General features: G+C 40.4%; 1 protein-coding gene and 1 long non-coding RNA gene across 2 annotated transcripts in view; one reads left to right on the top strand and one right to left on the bottom strand.

Moving 5' to 3' along the window:
* Positions 1 to 18,398, bottom strand: part of LOC306932537 — a 148,713-nt gene that overhangs the window by 40,705 nt on the left and 89,610 nt on the right. The gene's annotated exons all lie outside the window — the stretch shown is intronic.
* On the top strand, positions 7,721 to 17,836 carry LOC306932883 (uncharacterized protein; the record flags this gene model as incomplete). Its single annotated transcript, XM_079514859.1, has 10 exons — positions 7,721 to 7,778; positions 8,935 to 9,473; positions 10,569 to 11,152; positions 12,483 to 12,507; positions 13,093 to 13,276; positions 13,407 to 13,469; positions 13,570 to 13,815; positions 14,202 to 14,274; positions 17,254 to 17,318; positions 17,772 to 17,836. The coding sequence occupies 10 exons, from the start codon at positions 7,721 to 7,723 to the stop codon at positions 17,834 to 17,836; spliced, it is 1,902 nt and encodes a 633-aa protein (XP_079370985.1).

Raw genomic sequence — 18,398 nt, 5'->3', positions numbered from 1 at the left:
GTATTTGTATTTTACTTGAGTATTTCCAATTTCCAATACTTGTGCTTGTACATCTCAGATCCAAATATTGTACTTTTACTCCACTACATTTATTTGAAAACTTTAGTTGCAATAGTTACTTTGTAGAATTTTCTTATTATTACGAAACATACATTAATCACTTCAGCCCTGGCTAATGGCTATATACATTTCGGCCATTTGAAAAGAGCCGATGTGAAAGCTCACAATGTGTCACGATCATGCGACGCATTGTGAGCTTGTAGATCTGCTATTTTCAAAAGGTCATTAATATGGGGTGCATACTTAATATACATTAACTTGAAATGAGACACTTTTGGCACTTTAAGTACATTTTGATGCCAATACTTTGATGCCTTTGTACTTTTACTCAAGTACCGGTACATTTTAAATTCCGGGCTTTTACATGCAACAGAGTATTTCCATATTGCAGTATTGATACTTTAACTTAAGTACTTTTTCCAACAAGACCTGAACTTCTCAAACGGTATTGATGCTACTATTGGCTGAGATTACGCCATTAGACCTGAGAGATTGATCATGGTTTTTCTGATGTTAATCATTGTTTTGATTGGGTTTTTGAGTGAGTGGTGCAACTAATCCATTGCCCAGCTATGTGTGTCTGTGTCCCTGGCTGGCTGGGTCTGAGCACGGAAATAACATATTTTCACCACCAACTAACACACACACACACACACACACACACACACACACACACACACACTCACACACACACACACACACACACACACACACACACACACACACACACACACACACACACACACACACACACACACACACACACACACCAGGGAAGAGAGCTTGTACAGTACAGTACAGTACAGTACAGTACAGTACAGTACAGTACAGTACAGTACATTACAGTACAGTACAGTACAGTACAGTACAGTACAGTACAGTACAGTACAGTACAGTACAGTACAGTACAGTACAGTACAGTACCACTCACTTAAGACGGGTCTGATTTTCATTATATACTGTAACAATGTCAACATAAGCAGTTGGTTTTAATCTTCTAGCCTCTCTGTCCTTTTATCAGTCCTCTCTTAGATCCATGGGTCAAATAAAGGTCCTCTCTTAGACCCATGGGTCAAATAAAGGTCCTCTCTTAGACCCATGGGTCAAATAAAGGCTGTGTTTCTCATCTTCACCTTGTTTTCCAGGTGAAAAGTAAGAACATCACAGTTCATGGTGATCTGTCCAGATGTGGTAAATCTGACTCTGAGACATGTCTGGAGGCTGTAACTGTGGTCCTGCCTGGACAGGTAGGTTATTATGTCTCTCTACAATAAAAGAAAATCAACATATGTTTTATATACAGTAGCCTAAGTACATAATGGTGACGTACTTATTACTTTTTATTACAGAAAATTAAAGTTGAAGACAGTGGAAAATTATATTATAACAAAGTGATTTCTCAAGTACCCCTCCTCCTGGGTGAGTTTCCATCCATTGGAAGGATGTCGTTTTTTTATTTCTTCTTCCATGGAATCAAATGTGACCAGATTTGACTGAGAGCCTGCCATCGCGCAAATTACAGCTTTTCACCAGAGGAGATTTTTTTTTTAATGAGTTAATAGCACAGGCAGACTCGTCACATATTAGAGCATGTCTGAAATATGTGTCAGAGCTGAAATCAACATGTAAATATGAAAAAAATGCTTAAACATGTAGCTAGGTGTAATGTTAGAGTCCACAGAAGTGAACATTTCAAGCATGTTTTCTCAACTCGCTGTTTCTCTGCAAGACATTACTCTATAAGCCATATCTCCAAAACTGGTGTCAAACTGAACAACCAATATGTCAATTTGAAGCTATGATTCCCTGCTTTCATATGACATGAAAAAACGAAAATCCAAAAAATCCAATGGCAGTCCTTCAGTCAAATTTAGTCACAAATTGGTTTATTACAGACATCGATGTTCAATGGCTTCAATGTACTATGGGCTACAGTATATATTGCCTTATCCCTTATCCCTAAACGTATTTGCCATTTCTTTATTTAAAAAAACCTTTTTAAAATAGTTGAAATAGCTGATCTAAAAGCTCACAACGTGTAGATGTAGATCGGCTAATTGAACTATTTTAAAATGATTTTCAAAATAGTAAAAAATGTGCAAATAAGTTTAGGGATAAGGGATGAGGGTGGCGCAAGATGGAACCCTATAAGTAATTCTGTAAATCTGTATTTCACAGACAATGTAAAAGTCTTCAAGCCGTCCACGTTCCACGTGCTCATTCATACTAGCTATGGACTCCAGGTTCAGATACAGCTAACACCCAGAATGCAAGTCTACATCACAGCTGCTGCGTCTCTTAAGGGGAAGCTCCGTGGTATGCATCCATACCATAATGTTTTGTATTATTGAAAAACAATATATTCAAATGGTGATGCAATGATATGACTGTCTGTTGTTTCCCCAGGTCTTTGTGGAGACTTTAACGATGTTAGAACTGATGACTTAAAAACCAGTAGTGGGCTGATTGAGGCTCGGGCTGCAGAGTTTGCTAATACATGGATGAGTAAAGCTTCCTGTCCTGCCAGCAAAGTCTTTACCAGTGCATGCAGTCTGAATGTACAGAAAGGTCTGTAATCTGCACATTGCTTTCGTCTGTCGACTGAACAATTTCAGTGTATAACACATTTATTTTTTTAACTTTACCTTTTTTTATTTTTTACATTTCAGAGAAGTATGCTGAGAATTGGTGTTCCAAGATTGCTGACCCCAAAGGGATTTTTTCTCAGTGTCACTCGGAAATAGATCCAGAGTTCTATGAAGATGTAAGATTTGATATTTTACAAATAATTCAGCCAAATGTAGATTAAATGTGTGTGTGTAGATTGACCCTGTGAATAACCCTCTTCATAGAGCTGTAAGGAGGCTACCTGAGAATAAGGTTAGAATAAGTTTAGAGTTATGTGTTTCTGGGGTTAAGTTTATGAATAGGTTTAACTGTTTAGGCATAGTTTACTATAGTACCCAAGTTCAATACTTTGGCACTACATGGTTGCCGACAGCCAGGGAGGATGTTCAGACGTGTGTAGAAGAACTGAAGTCCAAAACGTTCCCATTCAGTTGGTATTAAATCATATTTATTCAAGGTCCAACGTCCTATACTTCAGTCTAGAAATTAAATACAATAAAATAAACATAAACGGACAATTAACGCATACAGAGACCACCAGCCTAACAAACACAGTTTGAAACAGTGCCTCTGCCTGTCAGCAACACCTGTGCCTAATCAGGGACAGGGCTAAATACCCTCTGTAACCACGCCCCATTGTGACATCATCAATTAACATAGTCAAAGTCATAATGGCTCTTCCACTGAGGTTACGTTTAGGAATACCAGGCAGAGCAGTTTAATTCCCCCGGCTGTACGGACGAGGCGAGCGTTCCGGTATTCCTAGTATGTTGGACCAATTGATTGAGTGAAAAAATAATCCTTTATTTTAAAATTACTTTTTACTGCAGAATTATAGTTGAAGACTATTAATAGAGACGGCACCCGGAGGAAACCCTGAGGCGAAATGGACATATTATATTAATATAAGGTCGGGTCTCACTACGCCTCTCAGCCATTATAAAATACGCGGTAACCTGAGACCTCTTGTGGCTTATTGCTTTAATAATACAGCCACATGATTAATGCGGATTATACCAATGTCAGTCTCTATGCGGCTGACTCCGATCCTTGCACATTAATCCATGTCCTAGTACCTTGAATAATGTCCTTCAGTATATTGAATGCACAGTACACAGCGGCTGCTCACGCACCTTATACATTTCTTATCCCAGGTACTATGTGTAAATAATGTGTTTTTTATGGGGGGTGTGGGGGTGTTCTCTTTCCTGCTTGATCTCCTTACACCCCCCCCCCCCCCCCCCCCCCCTCTTCCCTTTCTTGAAAAAATGTTAGGATGGGAACGATGCACACAAACTGATTCTGATTCTAAAAGTCTGTGTAGATTGACCCTGTGAATAACCCTCTTCATAGAGCTGTAAGGAGGCTACCTGCTCCTGTGACAAGAGTGAAGACTGCATGTGTGCGGCTGTATCTGCCTACGTTCAGACCTGCGCTGCAGCAGGCATCTTCATCACTGGGTGGAGAAACACAGTGTGCAGTAAGCTCTGCATACAAACATCTCATTTCAAATGAACAGCAGTGTTTGTTAGATTTAAACCACTGACAGCCTTTCATGTTTTCACAGAAAAATACACAACCTCCTGCCCTGCTAGCATGGTGTACAGCTACAAAATGACCAGCTGTAATCATGGTTGTCGCTCTCTAAGCCAGCCCGACACTACGTGTCAGATAGCCTTTACTCCTGTGGACGGCTGTGGATGTGCTGAAGGAACTTATCTTAATGAAAAGGGAGATTGTGTGCCAGCGATAAAATGTCCCTGTTATGACAAGTATCACCAGATTCAACCTGGGACCACCGTCAGGATTCTAGGAAAAACCTGGTGAGGATTTCACTGTTCCAATGCTTCTTCTTTGATGTTTTACTACTTCTCTTTGATCTACTGTCCAATGTGTCTCTTTCACTTCCTAGTGTCTGCAAGCTTGGTAGGCTCAAGTGTTATGGAAAACCAGACATTACATGTGGGTACTCAGCATCATTCATTGCATAATTCCTAACATAAGAGGTATATGGTGTTTATCCAGTTTTTAACACCATTTTCTTTCTCTTCAGCCTGCAAAGCTCCAATGGTCTTCTTCAACTGCTCCAAAGCTTCGGCGGACACAAAAGGCTCAGAATGCCAGAAGAGCTGTCAGTCTGCCGACACTGAATGTGTAAATTACTTTTGCCTTTTTGAGTGGTGAAAACACTCCCTTACGGAGCTATGTGTGTGGTTGTCTGTCTGGCTGGGTGGGTGCCTGGGTCTGAGCACGGAAATAGCATGGTTGTTTTTCACCACCTGTGCGCAACCTAACACACACACACACAAACACATACGCACATATTAACTGAATAGTAAAATATGGCTAATACTGTAAGTCTAGGCATAAGGAGAAAGGTGGCGTACCAGAGAGGGCCCTAAAGCTGACAGAACCACTTTAGTCATTCAGTAATGAAACACATACAGTAATTTACTTGAATAAGCAGTACAACAGTTGTACTTCTAAAATATTACAACATGTTATCAATGTAATGCTGACTTGAGCTTGTTGTAGATAAAGGTGTGGTGTTGATAAATAATGAACTGAACTTGATGTGTTTTGTATAGGTGAGCTCTGATTGTGAGTCAGGCTGTGTGTGTCCTGGCGGCTTGCTGTCCGATGGTAAAGGGGGATGTATCAAAGACAACCAGTGTCCCTGTTCGTATGGTGGGGTCACCTATGAGCCTGGACAGACGGTCAAGGTGGACTGTAACACCTGGTAAAGGACTTTCATGCTCTGAAGTATGTCTTTGTGTGTTATTCAGAATCTGTTCTAGATTTAAACCTTTCTGTTATGGTCATTTTAGCACATGCTCTGGGAAAACATGGAAATGCACCGCAAAGCAATGTGAAGGGACCTGCAGTATCTATGGAGAGGGTCATTATGTCACTTTTGATGCCAAGAGGTTCTCTTTTCATGGTGGCTGTGGATATGTCTTTGCTCAGGTACAATAGAGAGGTTTCTATTTGGTCTCTCTCTGTTATTTCAGTGTTTTGATGTGAATTCAGTCAGAATGCTAATGCCAGCATCTTACAGGATTACTGCGGCGGCAACACCGACGGCACCTTCAGGGTTCTGACTGAGAGTGTCCCATGTGGGCCTGCTTACCAGACCTGCTCCATCTTGATCAAGCTCTTCTTAGGGGTACAAAGCACAGTTACAAACACATCTTTTCTGTCCACATACCATGGTGCATTACAAGTTAAGTCAACATGCTTTGCTCTTTGTTATTTCAGGACACTGAAATTGAACTGAGTGAGGAAAGAGTCAAAGTTGTCAAACAAAGTAAAAGCCAGGAGGTCTCCTATAAGGTCCACACCATGGGCATTTATTTGGTCCTTGAGGCAAAACAGGGACTGACTCTCATCTGGGACAAGAAGACAGGTCTGATGATCAAACTCAGCTCTACATACAAGGTTAGTTAACAATAGAACTATAATGTATTAACAATAACTATAATAATAGAACATAAACGCATGGTTAAGATTTCTGACTAGCTGTAGAGTGTTTTTATTTTCCATAAAATAACACACTATCTGTCCTCCAGGGAAAGGTGTGTGGTCTGTGTGGGAACTATGATGGTAATGCAAGGAATGACTTCACAGCCAGGAACCAGGAAGTGGTTAAAAAACCTCTTGAGTTTGGAAACAGCTGGAAAGTTACTCCTAGTTGTCCTGACAAGGAAAGTGAGAAAGGTCCTTGTGCTGTCTACTCCTACAGACAGGCCTGGGCTGTGAAGCACTGCAGCATTATCAACACTGATGTATTCAAAGCCTGTCACTTGAAGGTAGCATGTCACACACATGCACGCACGAACGCACGCACGCATGCATGCACGTACGTACATACGTATGTATATGTTTTTTGTGTAGTAATTAGTGAACTTTATTTATAATTCAAATGATTCTACCAAAACACCATATTTGTCAACTTGAACAAAATGTTGCAGAATTATTCTAATGCCCCTAATATAATTATGCAACAAAATATTTAAGTTAATTTAGGTTATCGAGGGCAGTGTTGTGGTCATACATCATCAAAAGGATGAGATCTGCATTTAAAACCCCAAGCTGAGGTCTAACTTTAATCGTGTTACTACTAGTTCATACTAGTTAATAACATATCTATGTGTATTTCTTGCTGTATTCACTAGCAAATCGTAATTGCAATAATGAAATGTCTTCTCTGGAAAAAGGTGGATCCCAAAAACTATTATGAAGCGTGTGTGAAGGACTCCTGTGCCTGTAACTCTGGGGGTGACTGTGAGTGTTTCTGCACAGCGGTGGCAGCTTACGCTGCTGCCTGTAACATAGCTGGAGTGTGCGTGAGGTGGAGAACTCCCAAAGTCTGCCGTGAGTCTTTGTCCTTCTAACAAATGAAACACATAAAGCATCTGTCATTGTCATTCTGTTGTATTGTGATACACTGACCCTAACAGAGAGGGTGTTTGCTGTTGTCTTGTCTCTGTCCTACACAGCTCTGTTCTGTGATTATTACAACCCATCTGGAGAATGTGAATGGCACTACGAACCCTGTGGTAAACCATGTATGAAGACATGCACAAATCCTTCAGGATTATGCACCAATCCGATACCAGCTCTGGAAGGTATGATGTATACATTTATGGAAAACAGAGGATGTACGATAACATAAAACTAAATGCCAGAGGAGAATTCAAGCATAGCAGGCAGAAAAGTAGTTAAAAGCAAATGTTAATACAAATGAGGACAATAAGTAGAAGTCCTGTTTCACGGCTCAAGTTTGTTACAGTAGTTACTTATATGGTAAATGATCAGGGTTAATGTAATAAATATAACGAAATGTTTACCTCAGAGATTCGGATGTGCAATGTTAACTCATATCCATTCTGTATTGTTCTATGGTCTCCACGGAATAATGTCAACATAGGGTGCTACCCACGATGCCCTCCGGAACGGCCTTATCTGGAAGAATCTACTATGAAATGTGTGCAGACGAAGCAGTGTGGCTGTTATGTTGATGGGAAGCATTATGAGGAAGGAGAGGACATTCCTTCAGACACTCCTTCAGTCCAGAACTGCCACACATGGTATTTATGTAGATGTAATTCTGTAGAAAGACTCAATTAACTACACATACAGTGAGAGAACGGTGGAATGTCTATTGTGTGCCAAAACTCCCCAAATGGAAATAAATCAACCAAAGTGAGGGGTTCAAATTAATATAATATGTGCAGATTCTATGCATAAAATCCAATGTATGAAATTGGGATACATGTATTTTCATTCCTCAGCCGACTCTGTGCTCCATACATTAGGCAAAAGAGCTGAGAACATGAAAACCCGAAATGTGTTTAATTATTCAAATCTCCAAATTAATACAAAAGAACAAATTAAATTTAATTGAAACTGTCCACTGCTACGGTAAATGTTCTAAAACAATAACACTCCACTTGACATGTGTGCTTTAAAAGATAAGAGTATTATGAATACAATTGGTTATCATATGAATGTGATGTCAAATTGTAATGTCGTATTCAATATTCATGAACTAAACTTCTCTTAATCTCTATGTTTGAAGTTCTTGTGAATCCACAAAAGCGATCTGCACCTATGATGTCAAGGGTAACTATTAATCTGATATATTTATAATGTAATATTATGACTTTAAACATATTTACTATAAACATGTATCAATAACGTGTGTGTGTGTGTGTGTGTGTGTGTGTGTGTGTGTGTGTGTGTGTGTGTGTGTGTGTGTGTGTGTGTGTGTGTGTGTGTGTGTGTGTGTGTGTGTGTGTGTGTGTGTGTGTGTGTGTGTGTGTGTTGTTTCTATTCCAGCCTGCTATTGTTTGTACAAGGTGAATAAATATGAATATGGAGCAACAATCTACGACACACATGATGGAGATGATACTTGTATCACTGCAACCTGCGGAAAGAATGGAAACATTACAAGGGTCATGAAGCCATGTGCTACAAGTACTACAACTACACCAACAACTACACGTGCCCCAATTACCTTTATCTTTAGTACCACCACTATTCAAGCTACTACTACTAAGCCAACCACAACCACAGAAAAACCTCCAACAGAAAAACCTACAACAGGAAAACCTACAACTACCACAATCACAGAAAAACCTCCAACAGAAACAACTACCACAATCACAGAAAAGCCTCCAACAGAAACAACTACCACAGGAAAACCTACAACTACCACAATCACAGAAAAACCTCCAACAGAAACAACTACCACAATCACAAAAAAGCCTCCAACAGAAACAACTACCACAGGAAAACATACAACTACCACAATCACAGAAAAGCCTCCAACAGAAACAACTACCACAATCACAGAAAAGCCTCCAACAGAAACAACTACCACAGGAAAACCTACAACTACCACAATCACAGAAAAACCTCCAAATGAAACAACTACCACAATCACAGAAAAGCCTCCAACAGAAACAACTACCACAGGAAAACCTACAACTACCACAATCACAGAAAAACCTCCAACAGAAACAACTACCACAATCACAGAAAAACCTCCAACAGAAACAACTACCACAATCACAGAAAAGCCTCCAACAGAAACAACTACCACAGGAAAACCTACAACTACCACAATCACAGAAAAACCTCCAACAGAAACAACTACCACAATCACAGAAAAACCTCCAACAGAAACAACTACCACAATCACAGAAAAGCCTCCAACAGAAACAACTACCACAGGAAAACCTACAACTACCACAATCACAGAAAAACCTCCAACAGAAACAACTACCACAATCACAGAAAAGCCTCCAACAGAAACAACTACCACAGGAAAACCTACAACTACCACAATCACAGAAAAACCTCCAACAGAAACAACTACCACAATCACAGAAAAACCTCCAACAGAAACAACTACCACAATCACAGAAAAACCTCCAAAAGAAACAACTACCACAATCACAGAAAAGCCTCCAACAGAAACAACTACCACAGGAAAACCTACAACTACCACAATCACAGAAAAACCTCCAACAGAAACAACTACCACAATCACAGAAAAACCTCCAACAGAAACAACTACCACAATCACAGAAAAGCCTCCAACAGAAACAACTACCACAGGAAAACCTACAACTACCACAATCACAGAAAAACCTCCAACAGAAACAACTACCACAATCACAGAAAAGCCTCCAACAGAAACAACTACCACAGGAAAACCTACAACTACCACAATCACAGAAAAACCTCCAACAGAAACAACTACCACAATCACAGAAAAACCTCCAACAGAAACAACTACCACAATCACAGAAAAACCTCCAACAGAAACAACTACCACAATCACAGAAAAACCTCCAACAGAAACAACTACCACAATCACAGAAAAGCCTCCAACAGAAACAACTACCACAGGAAAACCTACAACTACCACAATCACAGAAAAACCTCCAACAGAAACAACTACCACAATCACAGAAAAGCCTCCAACAGAAACAACTACCACAGGAAAACCTACAACTACCACAATCACAGAAAAACCTCCAACAGAAACAACTACCACAATCACAGAAAAACCTCCAACAGAAACAACTACCACAATCACAGAAAAACCTCCAACAGAAACAACTACCACAATCACAGAAAAGCCTCCAACAGAAACAACTACCACAGGAAAACCTACAACTACCACAATCACAGAAAAACCTCCAACAGAAACAACTACCACAATCACAGAAAAGCCTCCAACAGAAACAACTACCACAGGAAAACCTACAACTACCACAATCACAGAAAAACCTCCAACAGAAACAACTACCACAATCACAGAAAAGCCTCCAACAGAAACAACTACCACAGGGAAACCTACAACTACCACAATCACAGAAAAGCCTCCAACAGAAACAACTACCACAATCACAGAAAAACCTCCAACAGAAACAACTACCACAATCACAGAAAAACCTCCAACAGAAACAACTACCACAATCACAGAAAAGCCTCCAACAGAAACAACTACCACAGGAAAACCTACAACTACCACAATCACAGAAAAACCTCCAACAGAAACAACTACCACAATCACAGAAAAGCCTCCAACAGAAACAACTACCACAATCACAGAAAAACCTCCAAAAGAAACAACTACCACAATCACAGAAAAACCTCCAACAGAAACAACTACCACAATCACAGAAAAACCTCCAAAAGAAACAACTACCACAATCACAGAAAAGCCTCCAACAGAAACAACTACCACAGGAAAACCTACAACTACCACAATCACAGAAAAACCTCCAACAGAAACAACTACCACAATCACAGAAAAGCCTCCAACAGAAACAACTACCACAGGGAAACCTACAACTACCACAATCACAGAAAAACCTCCAACAGAAACAACTACCACAATCACAGAAAAACCTCCAACAGAAACAACTACCACAATCACAGAAAAGCCTCCAACAGAAACAACTACCACAGGAAAATCTACAACTACCACAATCACAGAAAAACCTCCAACAGAAACAACTACCACAATCACAGAAAAGCCTCCAACAGAAACAACTACCACAGGAAAACCTACAACTACGAAAATCACAGAAAAGCCTCCAACAGAAACAACTACCACCGGAAAACCTACAACTACCGCAATCACAGAAAAACCTCCAACAGAAACAACTACCACAATCACAGAAAAACCTCCAACAGAAACAACTACCACAATCACAGAAAAGCCTCCAACAGAAACAACTACCACAGGAAAACCTACAACTACCACAATCACAGAAAAACCTCCAACAGAAACAACTACCACAATCACAGAAAAGCCTCCAACAGAAACAACTACCACAGGAAAACCTACAACTACCACAATCACAGAAAAACCTCCAACAGAAACAACTACAACAATCACAGAAAAACCTCCAACAGAAACAACTACCACAATCACAGAAAAGCCTCCAACGGAAACAACTACCACAGGAAAACCTACAACTACCACAATCACAGAAAAACCTCCAACAGAAACAACTACCACAATCACAGAAAAGCCTCCAACAGAAACAACTACAACAGGAAAACCTACAACTACCACAATCACAGAAAAACCTCCAACAGAAACAACTACCACAATCACAGAAAAACCTCCAACAGAAACAACTACCACAATCACAGAAAAACCTCCAACAGAAACAACTACCACAATCACAGAAAAGCCTCCAACAGAAACAACTACCACAGGAAAATCTACAACTACGACAACCACAGAAAAACCCGTAATCACAGAAAAACCAAGTACCACAGTTAAACCGACCACAGAAAGAGTGATAACATGTAAATGCAAATTCGAGAACCAGGAATTTGTTCAGGGTACGTAAAAATGTTCCTGTAACCATTGGCACCCATGGCTTTTTTCACATATGTTTTAAATCAGCATAGTGTAAGAATTAATGTTTTTTCCTTCTCCCATAATAGGAGCTATTATCTATAATGCAACTGATGGTGATGGCTGGTGTTACTTTGCTGAATGTGATCCCAATGCGTGTACGGGTAACATTACAAAACACAGTAGACCATGCCAGTCTACAACCACAACCACAACAAAGATCACCACTCCTGTAGTAACCACTCCATCTGTGGATTGTTATTACCTAGAGCCACCATTAAAGGTATTCAAGCACGTTCATGCAAATGTGGAACAAAAACTATATTAGAGTTGAATGAACACCATTCATTTAGTACTGATTTTGTGGTTTTGAATGTTTTTCTTTACTCTCCTTGATTAGAATGGACAAACCAGGGAATCAGGCTGTAAAATAGAAGAATGTTCATCTGGAAAAGTAATTACAGCATTTAAGACATGTATAGATAAACCAAAACCCACATGTTCAAATGGACTTCCACCAGTCAAGGTCTATGATGATGATGATGGCTGTTGTTTTCACCATGAATGTCAATGTAAGTTCATATCAATACTAGATTTTATCCTAAATCTACCAAGAAACGATATGTTCTGCTTCAATCTGACCTTTAATGCTTTATGTTATTATCCATCCAGGTGTCTGTGATGGCTGGGGAGATCGTCATCATATTACATTTGATGGACAATCTTACAACTTTCAAGAAAATTGCACATATGTTTTATTTAAAGAAATCGTTACAAAATACAATCTGACTGTTCTTATTCAAAATGAGAATTGTTATGAAAATGTTACATGTGACCGCTCCTTGATCATACGCTACAAACTGCATGAAATTATTCTCACACAAAAGAGTGGAGAGGCGACTGAGAACAAGGTAAATAATATCACGGTGAACTGCTCTAAATACTTGTGGAATTACTCTAAATAGACAATGAACTACTACATTTCAATCTTATCAACTTTTCCCCCCCAGGTAATTGTGAATGGCAAGCGTGTAATCCCAACCTTCTCTAATGATGACCTCATCATAACAAGTACTGGAATTGAGATGCTGGTGGAAATCCCAGATATTGAAGGCGTTGTGAAGTTCAAAGGACTTCGGTATAGCATCAGACTGCCAGACTCCCGTTTCCACAACAACACAGAGGGACAGTGTGGTGAGATACCGCTTGAATTACATTTGCGTTGAGGAACAGTGAGGGGGTCATGTCATGTGATAAATGTTATATTACTGGTAAACACATAAACATCTGTTCTCTCTGTGTTTCCCTCTCTCCACATGAACAGGCACATGTGACAACGACAAAACCAATGAGTGCAGATTACCCGATGGTCAGATCATTACTGACTGTACTGAAATGGCTTATAAATGGCATGTCAGAGATAACATCACTGCCAATGCGACAAATACTTATTGTGAAAAGCCACCTCCTACAACCCCAACCCCCAGCACCACCCTATCGCCTCAATCGACCCCTGCAGGCACAACGCAACAATCGACCCCAGGGCGCACAGGCCCAACACAACAATCGACCACAGGCCAAACGCAACAATCGACCACAGGCCAAACGCAACAATCGACCACTGCAGGTCAAACACAATCGACCACTGCAGGCACCACACGTTTCGGCACCACTGAACGCCCTCGCCCTCCACCACTTAAATGCACTGAAGTCTGTAAAGTCATCCTGGGCCCGTAAGAAGGAATCAATCATCATGCTAAATCGTATCTGTGTAATGTAAGTCACACACTAACAAAAGTGTACTTTATTTGCACATGCAGGGTTTTTAAGGACTGCCAACAAGTAGTTTCACCAACCCCATTCCATGACGCCTGTCAGGATGATTGTGTGAAGGAATTGATCGTGAAGACCTGCAGTAGTTTGGAGGCGTACGCTGAAAAATGTGCAGAATTCTCTGTCTGTCTTGACTGGAGGCCTCTTACATTTGGAATGTGTGGTATGAAGGTTTTGTTTGTTTGTGTCTCATAAAGTCATAATACATGTTCAGAGTTGTTAATAATAATAATCAGACTAACTGTCTGTATCAGCTTGATTCTTAATCTGCTTCTTCTTGTTTCAGAATCTAAATGCCCCAAGGGCCAGATCTACAAGGCGTGTGGTCCAACCTCTTCCCAAGCAACATGTAATGGAAGGTACCTGTTGTAGTCATTCTTTTAAGATTTTTTTGTTTTTAGCATTTTAAAGGCCAATATACAGGGATGACATGCAGTAACGCACCTTGGGTTTGGATTTGAACGGGGTTCAGTGTTATGAAGCACTATAGCTACCGGTATATGAGCTCCTAACCTCGCGTCACCAGGCTTTCCACCTCGGAGGAAAGCCTGGTCTGTGTTACAAAATTGCTGTGTGAACCGGTCTGGAGCGGATTATCTCGCTACGTCATGTTCCTCAATCATCTGGAACTTCCTTTCCCTCAAACCGGAAGAATAACAATAAAAGCTCTCGTAGCCTGCAGCTTTTATTGAGAAAAATCGGTTTGAGGGAAAAGGAAGTTCAGGATGATTGTTCCTGCCTGATGACTACAAAATAATACTACAACATGACGTAGCGATATCATCCGCTCCCGACCGGATCATAAACCTGCAGAACGGGCCACGCCTTCATTGTCAGTTATCTTAACCCTTATATAGTCCTGATGTCACTCCCACCACCCCTGGGTTACAGAGTTATTTTTGGTATTGGAATTCCCAGGGAAAATAAACAAACCACCTGCCGACTGCTGGGCGAACGCTGGCGCTTTGGAATGGGGGGGGGTCAGATCAACATATCCGCCTGGGTGACAGCAGACTGCTGGGCGAGCGCTGGCACTTTGGCATGGGGGGTCAGATCAACATATGGATTGAATTCTGTACTGGCCATATATGGAGCGTCTCTTGAGTCTACAGGGTTTGATGAGGTCAGATCAAAATATGGAATGTGAGCACATGACGTAGGGAATGGGATACTGCGTAATGATTTGCGGGATTTTTCGAAATCTGGAGGAGTAGTAGCAAAACATGTGTTATACAAAAGTCGGCCTCCTGGTGGCGCTATAACAGGCCTTTCAGGAAAATTAGGTTCATCGTTGGCATGGGAGTGTGTGCAAAGTTTGGCATGGACCGGGCCAACGGTGCCAGAGATCAGCTGGTAACGGACGGACGGAGTGCAAAACCTACTCTCACCATACCTTCGGCCTGGTGGAACAATAATGCAGAGACCCAAGGGTGATAGCACCCTCTAGTGGCAGATGTCAGACTTGGTCATATTACAGTAGTAGTTTTTATTCTCTGCTGTACACAACATTAAGTGATCTCCTGATGTTTGTATCATCTTTCTGTCATGTATTTCTTCTTCTTCTTAGATACAATGAAAAGAATGTGGCGAACAAGACACACATTTCTGCGTCTCGGGAAGGATGTTTCTGCCCTGAAGGAACTGTCTTGTTCAGTTCAAAGTCGAATGCCTGTGTTTCCAGCTGTAAGTCAAAATATTTACAAAATAGGATATGTTCTAGAAATTATTATTATTATTATTGCGCAGTTAACTATTTAATGTACGCCTAAGGGCGAGAAGCGCCTTACTGGTTATTATTATTATTACCCTTATTATTACCCTTATTATTATTATTATTATTAGTGTTGTTTTCTCAATGAGATGAATCTAACCTTTGTATTCTATCAGGTTGTACCGGTCCGGACGGCAATCCTAAAGAGGTAGATGTTATGTGATTTTTACCTCTGTTTTAATAATGCTGCCATTGTTTAACAGTTTAGTAGTAATAGTAGTAGACAGACAGACAGACAGACAGACAGATAACAAACTATCTTTACACCTGGGAAAAACTGAATCCATTCTCTTTGGATCTAATAGTAATCTCAGCAAGGCAAATGGCTTCTTGGTTAGAGTGGGTGACAATGTTATCACACGTAAAGATGAAATTACCTACCTAGGTTCCATCCTGGAGGCTAATCTTTCCGGTGATAAAATGGCCACCAACGTAATCAAAAAAGTCAACCAAAGAACAAGATTCCTTTACAGGACCTCCTCACTGGTCGACAAAAACACCTTGAAGACCTTAACAGGAGCCCTTGTACAAGGCTTCTTTGACTATGCATGCACCTCCTGGTACCACAGCACCTCAAAGGCCCTTAAAACTAGGCTCCAGACCTCCCAAAACAAACTGGTCAGGCTCCTACTTGGCCTCACCCCCCGAACCCACCTCAACCCTGCCCACTTTGACAGACTGGCATGGCTTAGGGTCGGCGACAGAGTACAGCATCTTGCAATGGGTCTGGTCCACAAGATTCGATACTCCACCAAGATACCCATGTACCTGTGTAGATACTTCCTTAATGTTAACGAAGTCCAAACCCACAACACCAGAGGGAGTGCAACGAATCATGTTCAACCCAGATTCGGCACAAACAAGGGACTAAATTCTTTTCGCTCCTATGCCACCAAAATGTGGAACGCCCTACCAACAGTCATTAAGACATGCGAATCCCTTGACTCCTTCAAAACCGCTCTCAAAGGGCACCTACGGATGGCTGCAATTCGAAACTAGCCCCCGTAAAATCTGAATCCCCCCCCACCGCCCCCCCCCCCCCCTTTTTCCCCTCACTGTATATGTTTCTTTCCCTTTTTACCTCCATTATGATGAATTCCTGTACTGTTCTTTGTCTATATAGAAGTGTCTATTTGTACGTCTCTAAATGTTTTGATGAATTGAACATGGTGGACCCTGTTGTAAACAAGTGTAATGCTTAATTGGGTCGTCCACTCACAGTTAACAGCCTTTGTATTGAGTTTGTGCTTGAAATGTACTGTAATTCTGCAAACTGTTAATAAAATGTTCAATCAATCAATCAAAAGACAGACAGACAGACAGACAGACAGACAGACAGACAGACAGACAGACAGACAGACAGACAGACAGACAGACAGACAGACAGTCAGTAATGGTGTATGATGACAGCCTAGGTTTTGTTAGATCTTCTGTTGGTACTAACATTGTTTCTGATCAAGGTGGGTGACACATGGAGGAGTGATTGTAAGCAGTGTACTTGTGATGAAACCTCAATGAGTGTTGAGTGTGAGCCAGTGGGTTGTGCAACCCAACCATCTCCTCCTAGATGTGACAAAGATGGAGAGGTGCTGGTCAACGAAACCAAAGACTGCTGTCCAGTATCAAAATGTGGTGAGTTGTTTGTATGACAACATAAAAGAATAGAATTAAATTAGACAATCCTTTCCAGAGTCGTGGTGTTAATGTAACCCACAGAGTATACAATACTAAAGTCACAGTATTTCCAAATATAAATCTTTATTTGCCCAAAATAACAAATTTGAATTCTATAAAAGCCCACTACTTTGATGGTAATCATATATACATGATCTTCTTTCACCCACAGAGTGTGATAAAACAAAGTGTTCTAATCGCACACAAAAGTGTGCAACAGGGTTTGAAATGACCGTAGAAGACTTACCCGACAAATGTTGTGACTCATTTACATGTAGTAAGTTATTTTATTGATTCTGTATTCTTATTCTTTATTGTTATTTTCATTGATATGGACTTTGATGATGATTATGTCAGGAATGTGAGTGTTTGAATTCATTTTAAATATACAACATTATGCTTCTTCTCCAGAACCCAAAAAGGTTTGTGTCTACAATGACACTGAATACAAGGTAAGCCGTGATGTCGATTTGTGAACATTCCTAATCAAACATTTGCAATACAAACAAGCTATAGACAATGCTCATTGGAATAACTGTATTTTGATACATTTAAATATCTGTCAGACAAAGGTAATGAGCTTTCCATTCTGTCACAGTCAGGTGTATCCATCCCATCCCAAGACATTTGCAAGAAATGCAATTGTAGTGAAAAAACGGATAACATCACATCTCTGAATGTTATCGAGTGTGAACCTATAACATGTGACACCAACTGTTCCCAGGTAAAAGTGCATGACATTAATAACCTTCTGCTCAGAATTGGATTGGGATTTTTCAAATCACTATTTTTTAAATCAAAAAAGCAATCTTTAATTGCTTTTGCTTTTATCAAGGCTATAAATCACACCTCTTTCACACATAACTATGCACTGAATCTCTGTATCTTAGCTATCATCTGTATGTGATCATGTGCAGAATTGGTCATGTCAGACTGCTTGTGAAAACATATTTATTCTTACAATAATGCATGGTGTTGTTTGGAACTGTATCAACTGTTAACAGCTTAACAACCATAAAATGACAGGATCAAAATAAT

This window comes from Electrona antarctica (genome assembly GCF_951216825.1).
Source record: "Electrona antarctica genome assembly, chromosome: 11".
Classification (NCBI taxonomy): Eukaryota; Metazoa; Chordata; class Actinopteri; order Myctophiformes; family Myctophidae; genus Electrona; species Electrona antarctica.
This window is presented reverse-complemented; position numbering and strand designations above follow the sequence as displayed.